At 35.2% G+C, this 14769-nt stretch overlaps 1 protein-coding gene across 4 annotated transcripts in view; it reads left to right on the top strand.

The window, feature by feature from the left end:
• UCHL5 (ubiquitin C-terminal hydrolase L5) overlaps window positions 1-14769 on the top strand; it is a 19505-nt gene extending 4736 nt beyond the window's left edge. The window contains exons 2-10 of one of the 4 annotated variants that reach the window (XM_027798195.2): window positions 2213-2296; window positions 6358-6483; window positions 6570-6631; window positions 6710-6840; window positions 8439-8502; window positions 9591-9693; window positions 10114-10227; window positions 12229-12327; window positions 14175-14769. In XM_027798195.2, the coding sequence (XP_027653996.1) occupies window positions 6570-6631; window positions 6710-6840; window positions 8439-8502; window positions 9591-9693; window positions 10114-10227; window positions 12229-12327; window positions 14175-14219 (618 nt within the window). In that variant the 5' untranslated portion in view covers window positions 2213-2296; window positions 6358-6483 and the 3' untranslated portion in view covers window positions 14220-14769. The remainder of the gene's footprint in view (window positions 1-2212; window positions 2297-6357; window positions 6484-6569; window positions 6632-6709; window positions 6841-8438; window positions 8503-9590; window positions 9694-10113; window positions 10228-12228; window positions 12328-14174) is intronic. The other 3 variants (XM_055724181.1, XM_055724180.1, XM_055724182.1) reach the window with 3 other exon arrangements.

Genomic DNA, 14769 nt, shown 5'->3' with positions numbered 1-14769 from the left:
AGTTTTTTTAAAGACGAAGGCAGATGTACCCTCAGTCAAGGGATTTCATCTATCTTGTTTCCTGTGAGTAGATGAAGTTCTTCCATAACTGCTGTTCTTATGTATGCTGAAAAGTTTCCAAACATTTGTCTGCTTGCGTCACTACTTCTGCCTTTTTTTTTCCCCCCTCCCCACTTGTTTTTTGAAGCATGACACTGTGTTTAAAAACAAGAAGCTAAGAGGAGCTGCTTTGAGTTTTAAGTTGGGTTTGCAGAATGTACGTCGGAAAATTTGGATAATATTAGACTTGCTGACAAAAACAGAAAATTAAAGGCTAACAATAAAAAGTTGTCTTTATTTTGTAGCTTGCTTTGAAATATTCATGTATTACTGTTTTCTTAAGTTTGAAACTTATGTGGAGATGTAGGAACTTTCTAATCTTCCTCCTCCTTCATCTGCTGCTTTTAAGGAAGATGTCTATGACTGACTCTCAAGAATTCATTAATTTTAGCATGGAAAGCAATTTCTAGAAGTGTTCGCTATTTTAAAATAGCAGTACTTAGTTATGCCACTTGATGGCATGAAATATATGTTTCAAATATATGTTTGCGACGAGTTTAAAAGTAGAATAACTTTTCCGTGGTTTAGTGTTGTCTGTTAGTCAAGTGAAGTCAGTGGCTTAGCAAAACCAAAATACTTCTTGTAGACATATATATGCTTGTGTTTCATGTCAGTTCAGTTTTGCTTGGACTGAGGTATTGTGACAGAACTAGTGAAAATAGTCACAAAGAAATTAAAATCAAAAATTAACATAAATGAAAGAAACTGGTTTTGATATTTTGGGAGGATTTGTAATACCAGTTTAGCTCTGGTGACTTTCTTACTGGAGGAAGTTAGCCTGAGTTAAGAGATCCAACTTGACTGGCCTTGATTTCAGGACTTAAAGTGTTTTCTCAAGCAAATGGCTGATCTGGTCACTTGATGAGAGCAGGATGTCTTGGTCCTCCCAACCTGTCTCCTTTTGACTTCATGGTTCTGTTCCACTTTTGCAATGGCTCAGCTGCTCATTGAATTTCCGTAAGCCAGTGCAGCTCATCAACCAGCAGTTTTCTGTAGATGCTCTGTCTATATTTTCTGGGCTGGTCTCTTGCCATGTTACGACGTGTATTTGTTCAGTTGAGTCTGTACAGGCCAAAACCAGTAAAAGGTAAGTGAGAGAGAAAAGGAATTTCTTTATAGCAATGCTGAGGTTATTGCATTTCTTGAAACTGCAGTCTATGAATCCTTCTGGGTCACTCAGGAGCACAAGGGAAGTCAAGCATTAATGTTAAGTATTTCTGTTGTAAAATAGCAAGTCCTCCCAGTTATCATACAAGTGGTCTTGCGTACCTTTTTTATTTTCTGTATGCATGTTTTAAGTCCAATTTTATGGTGGCTTTGAGGATGGGGTTTTGTTATCTTTCAATACTTTTTTTTCAGCTGTCAGGACTTTTTTTCTTAATTACAAAAGTAATGAGTAAAATGATCATATGTCGCTTTGTAGGCTGAAACCCCAGAACAAATTATTTGTTTTCTGGGTTAGCAAAATTTTTATGACATTTAAGATAATTGGTGTATTGATCTGTATCGTCAAAACTGACATGACACTGGAGCCCTAAGAACCTCAAGAACTCTGCCTCTTTCCTTTCCCATGCATTTTCTTCTTTTAAATTTTACCACCTAGAGAGGTCTGGTACAATCTGTTTTACTGCAGAGAAGTTTCAAAGTGTCTTTCTGAATCCTGTATGAGGGAGACTAAGTAACTGTTAATATGTAACAATTTAGAACGGGGAATAAATTATGCTATTACAGGATGGCTCTATTTCTGTTTAATTTTAATTAAATATTCCATATTAAACTGTTTCATTTTTGCGGGAGGGAGGGGCACAACTTTAGTTAGATGTAAAAGGCTACAGATCTCAAACTGTCTAGCAAAACACTTAAAGTTGCATTAGGAAACACAGTTTGGGTAAGAAACTTGGGTGTGCTCACATTTTACTGGTACCCACTTTCATAGCGATGTTGTAGTTGAATTCCAAATGGCAAGTAGATCTTAGTCATAGTTAAATCACGAGTATGTTGGGGGGGTTGAATTCTAACGTCCGTCTGATATGCATGCATATTAAAGGATTTTTTTTTTAATGGTCACTTTTATGTGCACTCATGTTAAATTTGGCCTCCCTGTTATGCCTAGGTATGATTTGGTCCTCTATTTGAGGCCACAGAACTCTGGATGATCTTACATACCCTTTGAGCTAGGATACCTAGGCACAATGAGGTGAGTTAAGGATACAATTTCAGCCTTAACTCTGAATTTCCTGATTTCTGTGTTGCTTAAGTAGGCCCTTGCTGTTATTTTTTACACACAGTGGCTACACGACTGTACCACTCAACATATTCAGCTATCTTCAGCACTGTTTTGAATAGCTGTAGCCTGTGCTGATCACTGCAGAAGTGGAAGTGTCTCTTGACAAAAAAGACCAAAAAAAAAATGCCATTGTTGCACACTTAATTAATTTTTTTTTTATTTTAATAACCTCTTCAGGTTTTATTACTGAAGTATTGGTATCAGACCTTTGTTTTGTGTCATGTATTTATTTTGTGCTGCATTATGATGATAGAACTTTACAGTTGTGATAATAATGTTAACTTTATTAAAACTGGGAATAAAATCTATATACCTTCAGAAGGAGTATCTTTTAAATGATACTGTTAATAACAAAACGTTGGTCTTTAGTTATCTTTGTGCCACAAATAGAAGCATGTTATATGTTTTTGGGGTTTTTTTAACACTTGTAATACTCAGTTGATTTCAAACTCACAATTTTTGCCATTTTCAGGTTCAGTAATATTAAGGTAGTCCAGATATCTGTGTTAAAGCTAAACTTGGGATAACAGATACCTTACAAGAAGATGAACTTGCAACACATCTAATCCAAGTCAGAAAGACATTTTCAGTAATTTAATATAACTGTAGGAAGATTTTTGTCTTTATTCCAAAGGAATAAAATTAAATAACACTAGATAGGGATTTTTAACAGGCATGTTTTGGAACTTTATCCTAATGCTGAATTTTTCACATTGAGTTTTGTAGAGTTTGTTACTATTTTGTAACATTGGGATACTTAGTAAGCGAACCCCAGAGATTTGCTGGTTGTGCTACAATTGCAGCACAGGGTTGTCCACAGCTCTTTGAAAAACAAAATACGTAATCCATCGGCTGGAGGATGTAAGCCAAGAACATAAAGTGCTTCAGCCTGAAGTTGATCCAGAAACTTGAGCTGGGGACATCTTTAGGGAAAGATGCATGTTTAGGAAGTTACACATCTTAATTGAAGAGTGTGCCAGAGTAGCCTATCCAGGTGGTTCCTTAGTTTGTTTTAAGCTAGGCTTTACTTGGTGAGATGGCAATCTCCTCTGATAAATATCTATATATATTATTATTTTCTTTCAAATATTATGAAATACACCTTGTAGTTTTTCCAGCAAAGTCTTTCAAATATCTGCTTTAAGTTGGAGACCTGAACATTTACCAATCAAGTATCTCACCAGGATTTCCTGGACAGAAGTACACAGGCAAATGTTGGGACTTCTGGCCAAATACAAACAAATCCTCTTAAGTTTCCTCAGGTCAAAACACAAATCTTTCTGGGACAACCTGCATATATTCTCATGCTATTTAAATGCAGAAAATGTTTTCTGCCAGCGCTGAGACACCTTAAGGGGTACATTGAAAATCAAGGTAGAAGGGTATCCTGACCAATTTCTCTCCCAAGGGACTCACTAGCTTATGTGTATAGCAGTGCTGGACTGGCTGCATGCATTGGTAGGGTGCTGTGCCTGTGTGATAAATAAGCCTTGCACTTGTCTACATGTGGTACTGCCATCACCTCCTCCTCACTCTGTGCTCTTCAGTCTGCCCAGGAACTACCACTGCCTAGGTACCTCCTTCCATCTTCGTAGTTCTCTCATGTCATCTAGATCCAGGAACACACTGTCTTTTTATGCGTATCACCAGCACTTGTTTCTATTCTGCTGCTACAGGACTATTCTTGCTGCATTTTCCTTACCTCCTGCTTCTCGCTTTCTGAAGAGTATTTGTAGTTCTGCAGTGTATTTCCATTTCAACAGCTGGGGGCTGCTGGTCTGAGAGTTGCATTTGTTGCATATTGTTTTCTAGCAGTAAAACAAGAATGTTTAGCTTGGTCCTTACATACTTCTCTCGTACTGTAGTTGGAATACAAAAATATTTTTATGCTGAAAAGCAAGTATTTGACGAGACCATGTTCCCTGCTGAGTTCAATTTTTCCTCTTTCTATTTTTGCTGTTGTTTAAAGCTTCTGTATCCACTTAGTCCAGCACAGTTTCTGTGTTGAGCTTGCCTCTAGACACAAAATATCTCTTTAATTTCCCTACCCTTTTTTGAAGTCATTATTGGATTAGTGGTCTGTCAGAGCAACTGATTGTTCCATCTTGATTTTTCAGTAGAAATAGTTAACCACTTAGTGCTGTCTCTCCCTGTAATGTCCTGTATTAGTTATAATTTAACAAGTGCAGTTTGTTGTAGTGACCCTTCCTTCATCCTAACAGCATTGCTCTAATAGTTCTTTGACACAGGTCTCTCTATGTTCTTTCTCTGTCACCTTAACTGCCATGTTTGTAACCACTGCTTCGGGTTAGCCCACTTTAATCCACTTAGGATCTTCCTGCTTTCATCCTAGTACTACTTTTACAACTGTCTCTAATACCATACTCAAGTCCTTTCTCGGGGAATCTTTACTACTTGGTTCATTTTCCTATGTTACAGTATTAATTTTCTCAAATTATGTCATTCTCGTAGTTTGCAGTTTTTAATTTTTCTGCTGCTGTTCATTATTTCACTGCCCTTTTTTGGGTTTTCCTTCTATGCCCTTTATTTTCTATTAGTGTGAACTCTAGCCTTTAGCTTGTATACCTACAGTTTTAGTTTGTTTCAGTTGCTGTAATCTATTCTACGTCTGTAGCCAACTCCCTCAATTATCATTTAAGTCAACTAGACCGTATTTTTCTTAAATTAAGAAGTGCTTTATTATTTATTTATCATCAGCACTATACAGACATATTCTGAACTGAGAACACTGAAGTATAGAAAATGTGTATATGTATGTGGCATAGTATTAACATAGTATGTTTTTCTTTGTTAGGGACTAGCTTTGATTGTAAAACAAGTTGGGGTTTTTTTTATTTTCTCTTGTTGGAAGTGGGTTTGCATTCACAGCCCTGAACTAATTTTCTTTTTTTTTTTTAATACAGAACCAAATCCTCTCTCCCAGTCCTAAGGTTTAAGTAGCATTTTCTGTGCAAAATAGTCTCATAGACTACAGCTAGGTTATTTTTTCTAGCCTATAGCTCACTGAGAAAAAACTGCTAATATTTTCTTGTATTATGGCCTTATACCATTTGATTACTGTGCTTTTAATTAAAGCTCAGACTATATTTAGTAATCGTTGTAGTCTCTCTAAGTACTGTATTTTAGTTTGTGTATTACCAAGCAACATCAAAGGCATGGCTGTAATATGAAGGAGTGAGTTTGTGTTTTCTAAAAATGGAATATTTAATGCTTTAAAAGTCTTAAGGAACAGTGTCACAAAAACTAGTAATTTACATGTTAGTTTGAAAAGGATAGGTATATTGTAAATTAAACGAGTGAAAAATCTAAAATTTCATATGGCTTATTTTTAAGCAAACCAGCTTTTAGAAAATCTTTGCATCTTGGAACACCTTGAAATTTTATTAGTTTATGCCTAGGATATTTAAAATTTTTTGTCCAACAACTTTTTTATTAAAAAATTCTAGTTTCCATATTGTGCTTTATTGCCCCAAATAAATATTTCTTTTTTTACTCATACTCCTGGTAGGAATTCTGAGTATTTGAAGGATATTCTTTTTGGGAGAGTTGGCTGTAAAAATGTAGTTTGGGCAGCTTGATTTGAATAGTACTTTATTTGGTTTTCTACTGAGCTCAGAGGGTTCCTGTATTTCTTCTGTGTCCTTTATTAATCACTTTAGGAAGGTGGTGAGGCAGAATGAGTTTCTAAGTATAGGTGTGAAATACCAGTTTTATCAATGAATTGTAGATAACAGCCATCCAGCATTCATTTTAATACTGTCCTACAGCAAAGGGTTGTCTGTGGCTACTCAGATGAGATTTGCTGTCTAGTTTAGAGTGAGGCTGTAGTGTGAATCAGCATAGAAGTGTGTATTTGTAATGAAAAATGTCCAGCTTAAAGTAATTTTTTTATCACCAGTACTGAACAAAATCTCAACGCTTTTTGATTTTTTTTCTTTTTTCCCCCCTAGGTAATCAATAATGCTTGTGCTACTCAAGCCATAGTAAGTGTGCTATTAAATTGTGCTCATCAAGATATCCATCTAGGAGAGACTTTGTCAGAATTTAAAGAATTTTCACAAAGTTTTGATGCTGCGGTGAGTGCGTACGATTTCCTACACTTAAAGTATTACAGCGTTATATCTACGTTGGCTTACAACTTAATTTTGTAACTTAATTTCAGATGAAAGGTTTGGCACTAAGCAATTCGGAAGTGATTCGGCAAGTTCACAACAGTTTTGCCAGGTAACACATGTTTTAAACCTAGGCAAAATTTGAGTGAATTGGTTTTCATCTCAGATTTTTTTAAAATTTTCTTTGCAGACAACAGATGTTTGAATTTGATGCAAAGTCTTCGGCAAAAGAAGAAGATGCATTTCACTTTGTAAGCTATGTTCCTGTTAATGGACGGCTATATGAACTAGATGGCTTAAGGGAAGGACCAATTGACTTGGGTAATATTTGATATTTCTTCTGAACATCCTTCATTTTAACAATAGCGCTAATTGCAACAAATTGGTTGTAAGTTATAGGATCAAGCCAAGTTATTTATTGAATTAAAGCATATATTTAAAGTTTTTTTAACGTGCTCTTCAGACTCATACTTCTTTTCAGTCATTTATATTGCTTTATTTTTGTTGGTCTGAAAATGCAGTTTTCTTCCTGCTTCCTCCACTTTTATGATTAACTCTCCTTTCATTCAGTAATCAAATGAACAATCAAATGCAATCCTGTGGGCTTCCAATACCTTGTTAGTTTTGTTGCAAGAGAGAAGTTTATATAACCTGCTTCTTTTGGATGTTTGCTCTCCTTACTTGGGGAAATAAATCGTCATTCTGAGCTGTCTCTAACAAAACCTGGTAAAACTATGTAATCTTTCTGGCTTTCCTTACCAATAGCGTGCAATTACTTTTGCTAATATTTTTCCCCATGTGTTCCTTTGTGTGGTATTGTCACCCAAGGCAATTCCCATGTTGTTTTCAAAGGTTTTGGTTTTTTTTTCCCCAGGTTGAGTATAAATTATCCATTTATTTTATCATTTGTTTCTTCGGTGGAAGCATGTATACAGCTGACTCCATGCATTTTTTTTATACATTATGTGGCCGATGTTTACATGCTGCCCTCTTTCTTCTTAGATACTTTCCCAATGTTTAAAAAAAAAAATAACTACTTTTAGCAGTTTTATTCTCCGTAAGACTTGTTCCTGTTTTGTGTCTTGTAATCTTTCTTACCTTGCCGCATGTGTGCCATCTTATATCTTGAAAAGCTCTACAGTGCCTATCATGTGTCTACACTTTCTTTTGAGTCTGACAAAATCTCTGTGTTCCACACTGCATTTCCAGAGGGTTTTTGCAGTTTTCTTGGCAGTTATTTTTAGGCTGAGTAATGGCTTGCTGCTAAATCTGATCTTTAGTCTGGGTAGAAAGACTGTACAGTTTGCAGACCTACTGGTAACATAGCATCTGTGGTCACAAGATCATGAGTTTCTTCTTTTCCTTTGAGGTGTTGAAGTTGTTAAAGGCACTATCAACTAATCACATTTGCTTATTCTCTTACTTGCCTTAAGTCACCTGTCATATATCCTTTTATGGTTTTTTTCTGTCTGACTTTAACATTGTGTTGCACCCACATAGTGTTAACTCTTCTTTTTGTCCAAATGAAACAGCTGTAACTATCCATACTTTTTTCTTTTGCTGTCTACTTTTATGTTTTCATCCCAACTGATTTTTTGTTTCATAAAAATCTTGTATAACCTACTTTCCCCCTGTTCCCATTGTCTCTTAACAACAAAATAAATATTAGATACTTACCCCCCTGAAATTTAGGTTTGCTCCATTGCTTCAGCCGGTACATTATCTAAATATTGATATTAAAAAATGTTTCTTCTTCCTTCTAAAAAAACCCCACCTAAATAATTTGAGACTGCATTTGCCAAGGAAAACCTTGTTACATACTCGGAACTATCTGCACAAACCTGAATTACATAAGTCTTGAATTTGCAATTAATTTTTTCAAAGAAGATTAATCTTTTTTTTCTTTGTATTTTTTCTAGGTGCATGCAATCAAGATGACTGGATAAGTGCTGTACGGCCTGTCATAGAGAAACGTATACAAAAGTAAATGGTCATGATGCTTTTAAAATATAACAGCTTATATATGTTTAAAAATTCCTTATTGTTAATTTCCTTCAATTAAAGGCTTTCAACTGAATTTCTAAGGAATGACGCATATGCATCATTTTATGTGCATATCACTGTGTGACTTCAGAACCTATTGCCCAGCGTGAGCCAAATGTGATGATAGATAAGTCTCAAATACGCTGTGTTCCTGTATGATTAATCAAAGTAGGTATCTGTGTAGTGAAGAGAGATCCTACTAGTACTCTGAAAAAGGAAGAGCAAGATTATTAACTCTGTTAGACAGCTCTGGGTCTTTGCAAGTGAAAACTGAGTGCCAGTGCCATGGAAAAAGTTTGTGTGTGAGCTTATAATTAAAAATACTAGGTAATAAATACATTCATACAGCTGGTATTTACAGAGGTTTTTCTTAGGTATGTGATTTGCTTTAGAAATCTAAGCTTGAAAAATGTACTGTGGAAATTTTCCTACTTAGCTCTGACCCCAGACTGCAGCCCCAAGTATGTTAGAAATAAAGTTGATTTCATGCGATTTTAAGAAAATAACTTTCAAAGTATTTTATGTGAAGACTCTTTTGATAAGTAAAACATTGCTACCAAATCGCATTTGAAGGATTTAAACTCAAAGGCCTGCTAGTCTAATTGTTGAATGTACTTTTCACTGTGTGAAGTAGTCTCCCAACATTTTCTAACAAGTAACAGTAATTAGAAAGTAAAAAACATTGTGTGCAGCAGTCTTGTGCAAGTTTTGTTGTCAGCTATATCATGTTTTGTTTTCTTTTTTTTGGCAGTTCTAGTATTTACTTTTTGTGGCCACAGACAGGAATAGTAGTATCTTGGGAGAGGAAGTTATTAGGAGTTACATACTGGATAGTGTTCGTCTGAGATCTCATTTTATTTCCTAACAAGATTGGATCTGTAGCACAACTTAATTTAATAAATTGATTTAGATTTTCTTTTTTCCCCACAAAATACATTCCCTTATAATGAAATAGTGAAGGGGGTTTTTGAGTTGTCATATTAATGAGGAATTTTGAAAAATTTTTTTGTTTGTTGTTCCTCATTTAGGTACAGCGAAGGTGAGATAAGGTTTAACTTGATGGCTATTGTATCTGACAGAAAGATGATATATGAGCAGAGGATTGCAGAATTACAGCAGCAGCTTGCAGAGGTAGGCCTTGGTATTTAAGTTACTGGAGTAGTTCTCTGATAATGGTTTTGTGTCATCATTATTGACCTTCTCCTTTCCATGCTCCAAATGGAGTATCACTTAAAGCAGAGAGGGATTACTACATACTTGTCTAGTGCTGTGTGGGTACACTGATGCAGCTCTGGTTAGTTCCAAGTAAGCTAACTGTGGCTTTCTGTCTTGACTAATTTGCTGTGGTAGTGGAACTATGCTTTTGCTAGTACCTGAGCTAATTTTCTTATATCTAACTGTGGAAATTCCTTGAATGTTCCTATAACTGTAGGCAAAACTGAATCTTTCTGTGACAGAAATACTCTTTAAGACAAGACTTATTTTAATTAAAAAAATAATAAATTTAAAAATACAGGAATGCGTTACATTTCACTTTTTGTTTTGTGGAAGGAGGAGCCTATGGATACAGATCAAAGTAGTAATATGTTAAGTTCTATACAATCAGAAGTTGCAAAATACCAGATGTTAATTGAAGAAGAGAACCAAAAATTAAAAAGATATAAGGTACGTAGCCTTTGCTTTTCTGATTAAACTATTGGAAAAGTTGTAAGAAAAAGGCAGCTTCTGTGTATGTGGGAGACTGTTACAATTACTCTGGAGGAATTGGATGGGTACTAGAAAGGCAATGTTACGTAGATTCATGTTGCATTCCTGAATTTACAAGTTATTACCAGTTGCTTCCTTTTAGCATAAGGCTTACCAAGTGGGTTAGTAATGGTCTTGGTAGCTCCCTTTGTTTTGCCACTTCTTTGTCTTTTTCGCTTTAAAATATTTTTTTTTAAGCACAGTGGATTCTAGAACTCTTACAAAGAAACTGCTTTGTGTGTCTGAGATCGCTGATTAGCCTTTTCTTGTAGAGTTGCTAATTACAACCACTATATGTAACAGTGGCCTCTTATTAAGTAGGATATTTTTTTTGCTTTTACTAGAAGGGAAGGACTTTGATATGTTAGTTTTAACTTTTTTTTTCTTTTCCCTACACAGCGTTCATATAAGCTCTTCCAGCTCTTACTGTCAGTAATGAAGAATGTTAATGCATCCGTTGATAATGAAGACTAATCAGGAGATTCTGTGAACTTCCTTATCAACTGATGCATTAACGTTCCTTGTGCTGTCTTTACACATACATCTCTGAATCTGACATAGAGGTGCTTGCATAGCTTTTAGTGAAGAAGCTTTCCTAGGGTAATTGAGTTCTTTTGTTACAGTTTACCTGCTGTTTTTTCCTCTATGGGAAGCAGTGAAGATACAGTTGATATGATCTGCTTTTTCCTGAAGTACTTTGTGTGCATTGAAAGCATGTCATTCTTTGAAATGACATGTTGTGTTAATGAAAATGCGATGTGGGAAAGTTCCTCTGAGATCATCACTTGCAACTTTTTTGATAATTCCCTAATACTTTTAAAGGAATGTTTTGAGGGGGAAGAAAGCTGGGTAGTGATTTTTTTATTATTTTTTTTAATCCCTTAACCTATTGGGGGTGGGGGTGGAAAGTGTCTACATTTTAAAAAAAAGTTTTAAAATAAGTTGTATATATCAAAGGATATAGAAAAGAAAGAAATGTTTTCACTAGATTTTTTTTCTGTTTTCACTAAATACGCAATAAATGTTTTCATGAGTTTCTACAAGGTACAGACTATGACTTCAGTAATCTGATGATAATTTCAAATATATTTCTACAGTATATGTGTTAGGTTGTAAAGTGTTGTTATCTGTCCCTAAACCAGTGTTAGTATGTTCTTTTCCACAGCATCAGGATGCAATTCAAGAAACTATAAAAAACCCCAAACATTAAGTACCAAACTCAAAAAAACCCAAAGTGTGTGCTTTATTGAGCATGAGAGTAAGCAAACAAATGAAACTGAGGGGCAAAAACCCTTAAAGTTCCTAATTGTATGTGGAAATATTTTGGAAACTACATAAAGTCCACCTTTTTATGTTAAGGTAACTACTTGGACGTCACTCCTCTCAGTTGAAAAACCAAACAATCTTCTCCTTTTCTGAAAGATTGAACTGCTGTAGGAGCTGCAAAGCGTTCAGTATAACAAAAATAATTATGCTTTTGCATTGCAGAAATGTTTAAGTTTTCAGCCTAGGCTGAGGCCACAACTGCACAAGGGACTGTACAAATACATAGTTTGAACTGCAATATAAATTGAGAGGGTAAAAAAGTGAATAATTCGGATAACAGTACTTGTCAGTGTTATGGCGGTAGCTAAACCATATAACCTACTTAATCATTGAGGGTTTTTTGGCCAGTATGACAAAAGACTGTACGGAGAATTTTAAGCAGTAAATTCATCTGGCATATACTTTTGCACTGTGTGCTTAGGATTTTATTGCTTTGACTTTATTTTTAGCTGGCTGAAACGGAAAAAAGAATTCCTGCTCTTGGGAAGGGGAGGTGGGGGGTGGGGGGAGGCAGGCCAAATGACAATAATGGGGATGGGGAAAATCCCTGTTTAGGCATGTAATAATTCTGTTGATGCTTTTAATTAATTTTAGATCGAAAATATTAGAAGAAAACATAACTACCTGCCTTTCATCATGGAATTATTAAAGACTTTAGCAGAGCACCAACAGTTAATACCATTAGTAGAAAAAGTGAGTATTTCCCAACTAACTTTTAAGAAGCAGCATATTACTATAATTCTACATAGAAAAAATGCGGACAAATATATTGGAAACATATATGGCATAGGTTTGTTTATATGAACCACCATGTTCAGGGATATTGCTAGTTTACCTGATAGTCCCTTGCAGTTCTCAAGAGACATAACTCAAATGGAGACGGGACGTTGGGGGACCAACCAACTTTGCACTATTATGCAAAAGCAAATGGTAGCTCCCCTTTGATAACCTAAACAAATTTTTCTAACGGTGATATAGGAGGATGCAATTCATTATCAGCTAAACTATCACATTACAGGGTGTAAGATGCTACGAGACACACATGAATTGGGCTTTTCTGCAGAGGAAATTAAAAGTCCTAGTAAAATAGTGATGTGTAGCTCCAGTTAGTATGTAGTAGAGTTCCCCATACTATCTAGATATCCCTTTTTGAACTGAAGATTATTTAATTGTATACATACACAGACATGTATGTACAAGATCAATCTCTTTTGCCAACATGGACTTCAGTGCTGAGGTTTGTTGATCTACCCAGCTGTCAGCACTAGATGGCAACCTTTGCACAGAGGTGCTGGTCATTTAGACAGCTTGGAATGTGTTCTCTTTGTTTTCTCTGTTCTTACACTGATTTACTGGCTCATTGTTTTCCCCTTTCTGAGGGGTCTAGCTACTAATATTGATTTACTATTAGGGTTTGTATTAAGGCTTTTTTATTAAAGCAAGGCTATTAAATTGTATGGTTAGTCAGGTACTTCAACTGTAATAAGATCAGCGCTGGCTTGCATATCTATTCATGTGCCATAGACAGTATCCCCGATTTTGACCTCACACTGAAAAAGGCTCTCTCTTATTATGATGAAAAAGGAGCTAAATGTTATTTAATGAGTAATGAATTTAGTTAGAGTATGCTTGTGGGCCAGTAGTTTGAAAGACAGTAACTTTTGAATTCAGTTTTAATATTTTCCTTCTTTGGGTAACTTGTGGAGTTTTAATCCAGTTTCACATTAATAGGTGTTATTTATAACACCACCAAGCTTCTCATACGAGTAAATTTCCAGTAGACCTGAGTAGCTGGTGATAAAAGATCTTAATTCTAAATCACAGCATTAGATCCAGTTCTGTTCAATGGCAAGGGGTAACAAGCAACAGTCTCGTTCAGAATGAACAAAAGTTTTGACAGAAAGATGGCGAGTATTGCATCTGAATTGTCCCCTCTTCTTGCCTAATATTTTTTCACTAAATTCATGAGGAAGAAAATGCTAGTTCCCTGTCAATTTGAACGTCCAATCAATTGGTACAAGTTATATGAGAATCTGTTCGCAAATGTCGTGGTAGGAACTCTTGTGGGTTTTTTCGTCACTGTTCTTTTGAAAGATCTAAAAACCTAAGATGTTGATTGCTTCAGAGTTTAAGTTGTGATAATCAATATGTCTGAATGCAGTGTTTTCTTGTGACATAAATTTTTTTTATTAGGAAGAGTTATTTCTGTTAAATGAAATTAATAAGGAGGTATGAAAACTGAAGGTTAAATTATGTTTCAAAAATAGTGCTGCTTTTTCACCTCTCCTTTCCCTGTATGGTAGTTACCTAATCTTAGAGTTTCTTTCATATTATGTATTTAAACCTATCTGTATTCTTAAAAGGCTTTGTAAATGAACCTAGTAAAATAGTAGTAGGATACTTCTAAAGGGTCTAAATTTACATTTAAAATGTCTCTTTCTACAGCATGTTCTGTTGAATGTTCAAAAATTTAATGAGTAGTAATTCAAAGCTCCAAAAGGAAGGTCTTTGTCTTAACATCATCTCCCTTTATTTTCTAGGCGAAAGAAAAACAGAATGCCAAGAAAGTTCAGGAGGCCAAGTGAAGATGACTTTGCAAAATACATACAGTTGTGCTTCTGAAACTGTTTACATGACAACAAATAAAACTTTTCATAAACTTTAAATTTTGTCCAACGCACGTTTGACAATTGTAACAGTTTGTCTTGTACTGTATGCACAGTCTGATTTTCTTCCTTCCCCTGCATCTTGTGCATGTAGTACTGCTAAGTAATGTTTGGGTTCTCTTGGTCAAATTCAGTATTTAACAGTATATCTGGTTTCTGAAACCTTGAGAAGTGGACCTGAAAATGTACCTGGTTTGTCCCACTTGAATATATGATGATACAAATACCAGTTTCAAGTATAAGCATGAGCCTTCTTTGCTCATCCCTACTAACAATTATAATACTCTCCAATTGTTCAGTGACATACCCTGTGTCTTTGCTTTTATGAAGCATGTGTCTAATTTTTTTACAAAATTGAAAAGTATGGATTTAGCTGTAGAAACATTTGCAAAGACCAATGTATAATCTCAAGAGATCTGCATTGCTTTAGTAGAAAAAGATAATAAATATTCCCATTTTTATTTTGGCA

Source organism: Falco cherrug, chromosome 12 (genome assembly GCF_023634085.1).
Source record: "Falco cherrug isolate bFalChe1 chromosome 12, bFalChe1.pri, whole genome shotgun sequence".
In the NCBI taxonomy this organism is placed as follows: Eukaryota; Metazoa; Chordata; class Aves; order Falconiformes; family Falconidae; genus Falco; species Falco cherrug.
This window is presented reverse-complemented; position numbering and strand designations above follow the sequence as displayed.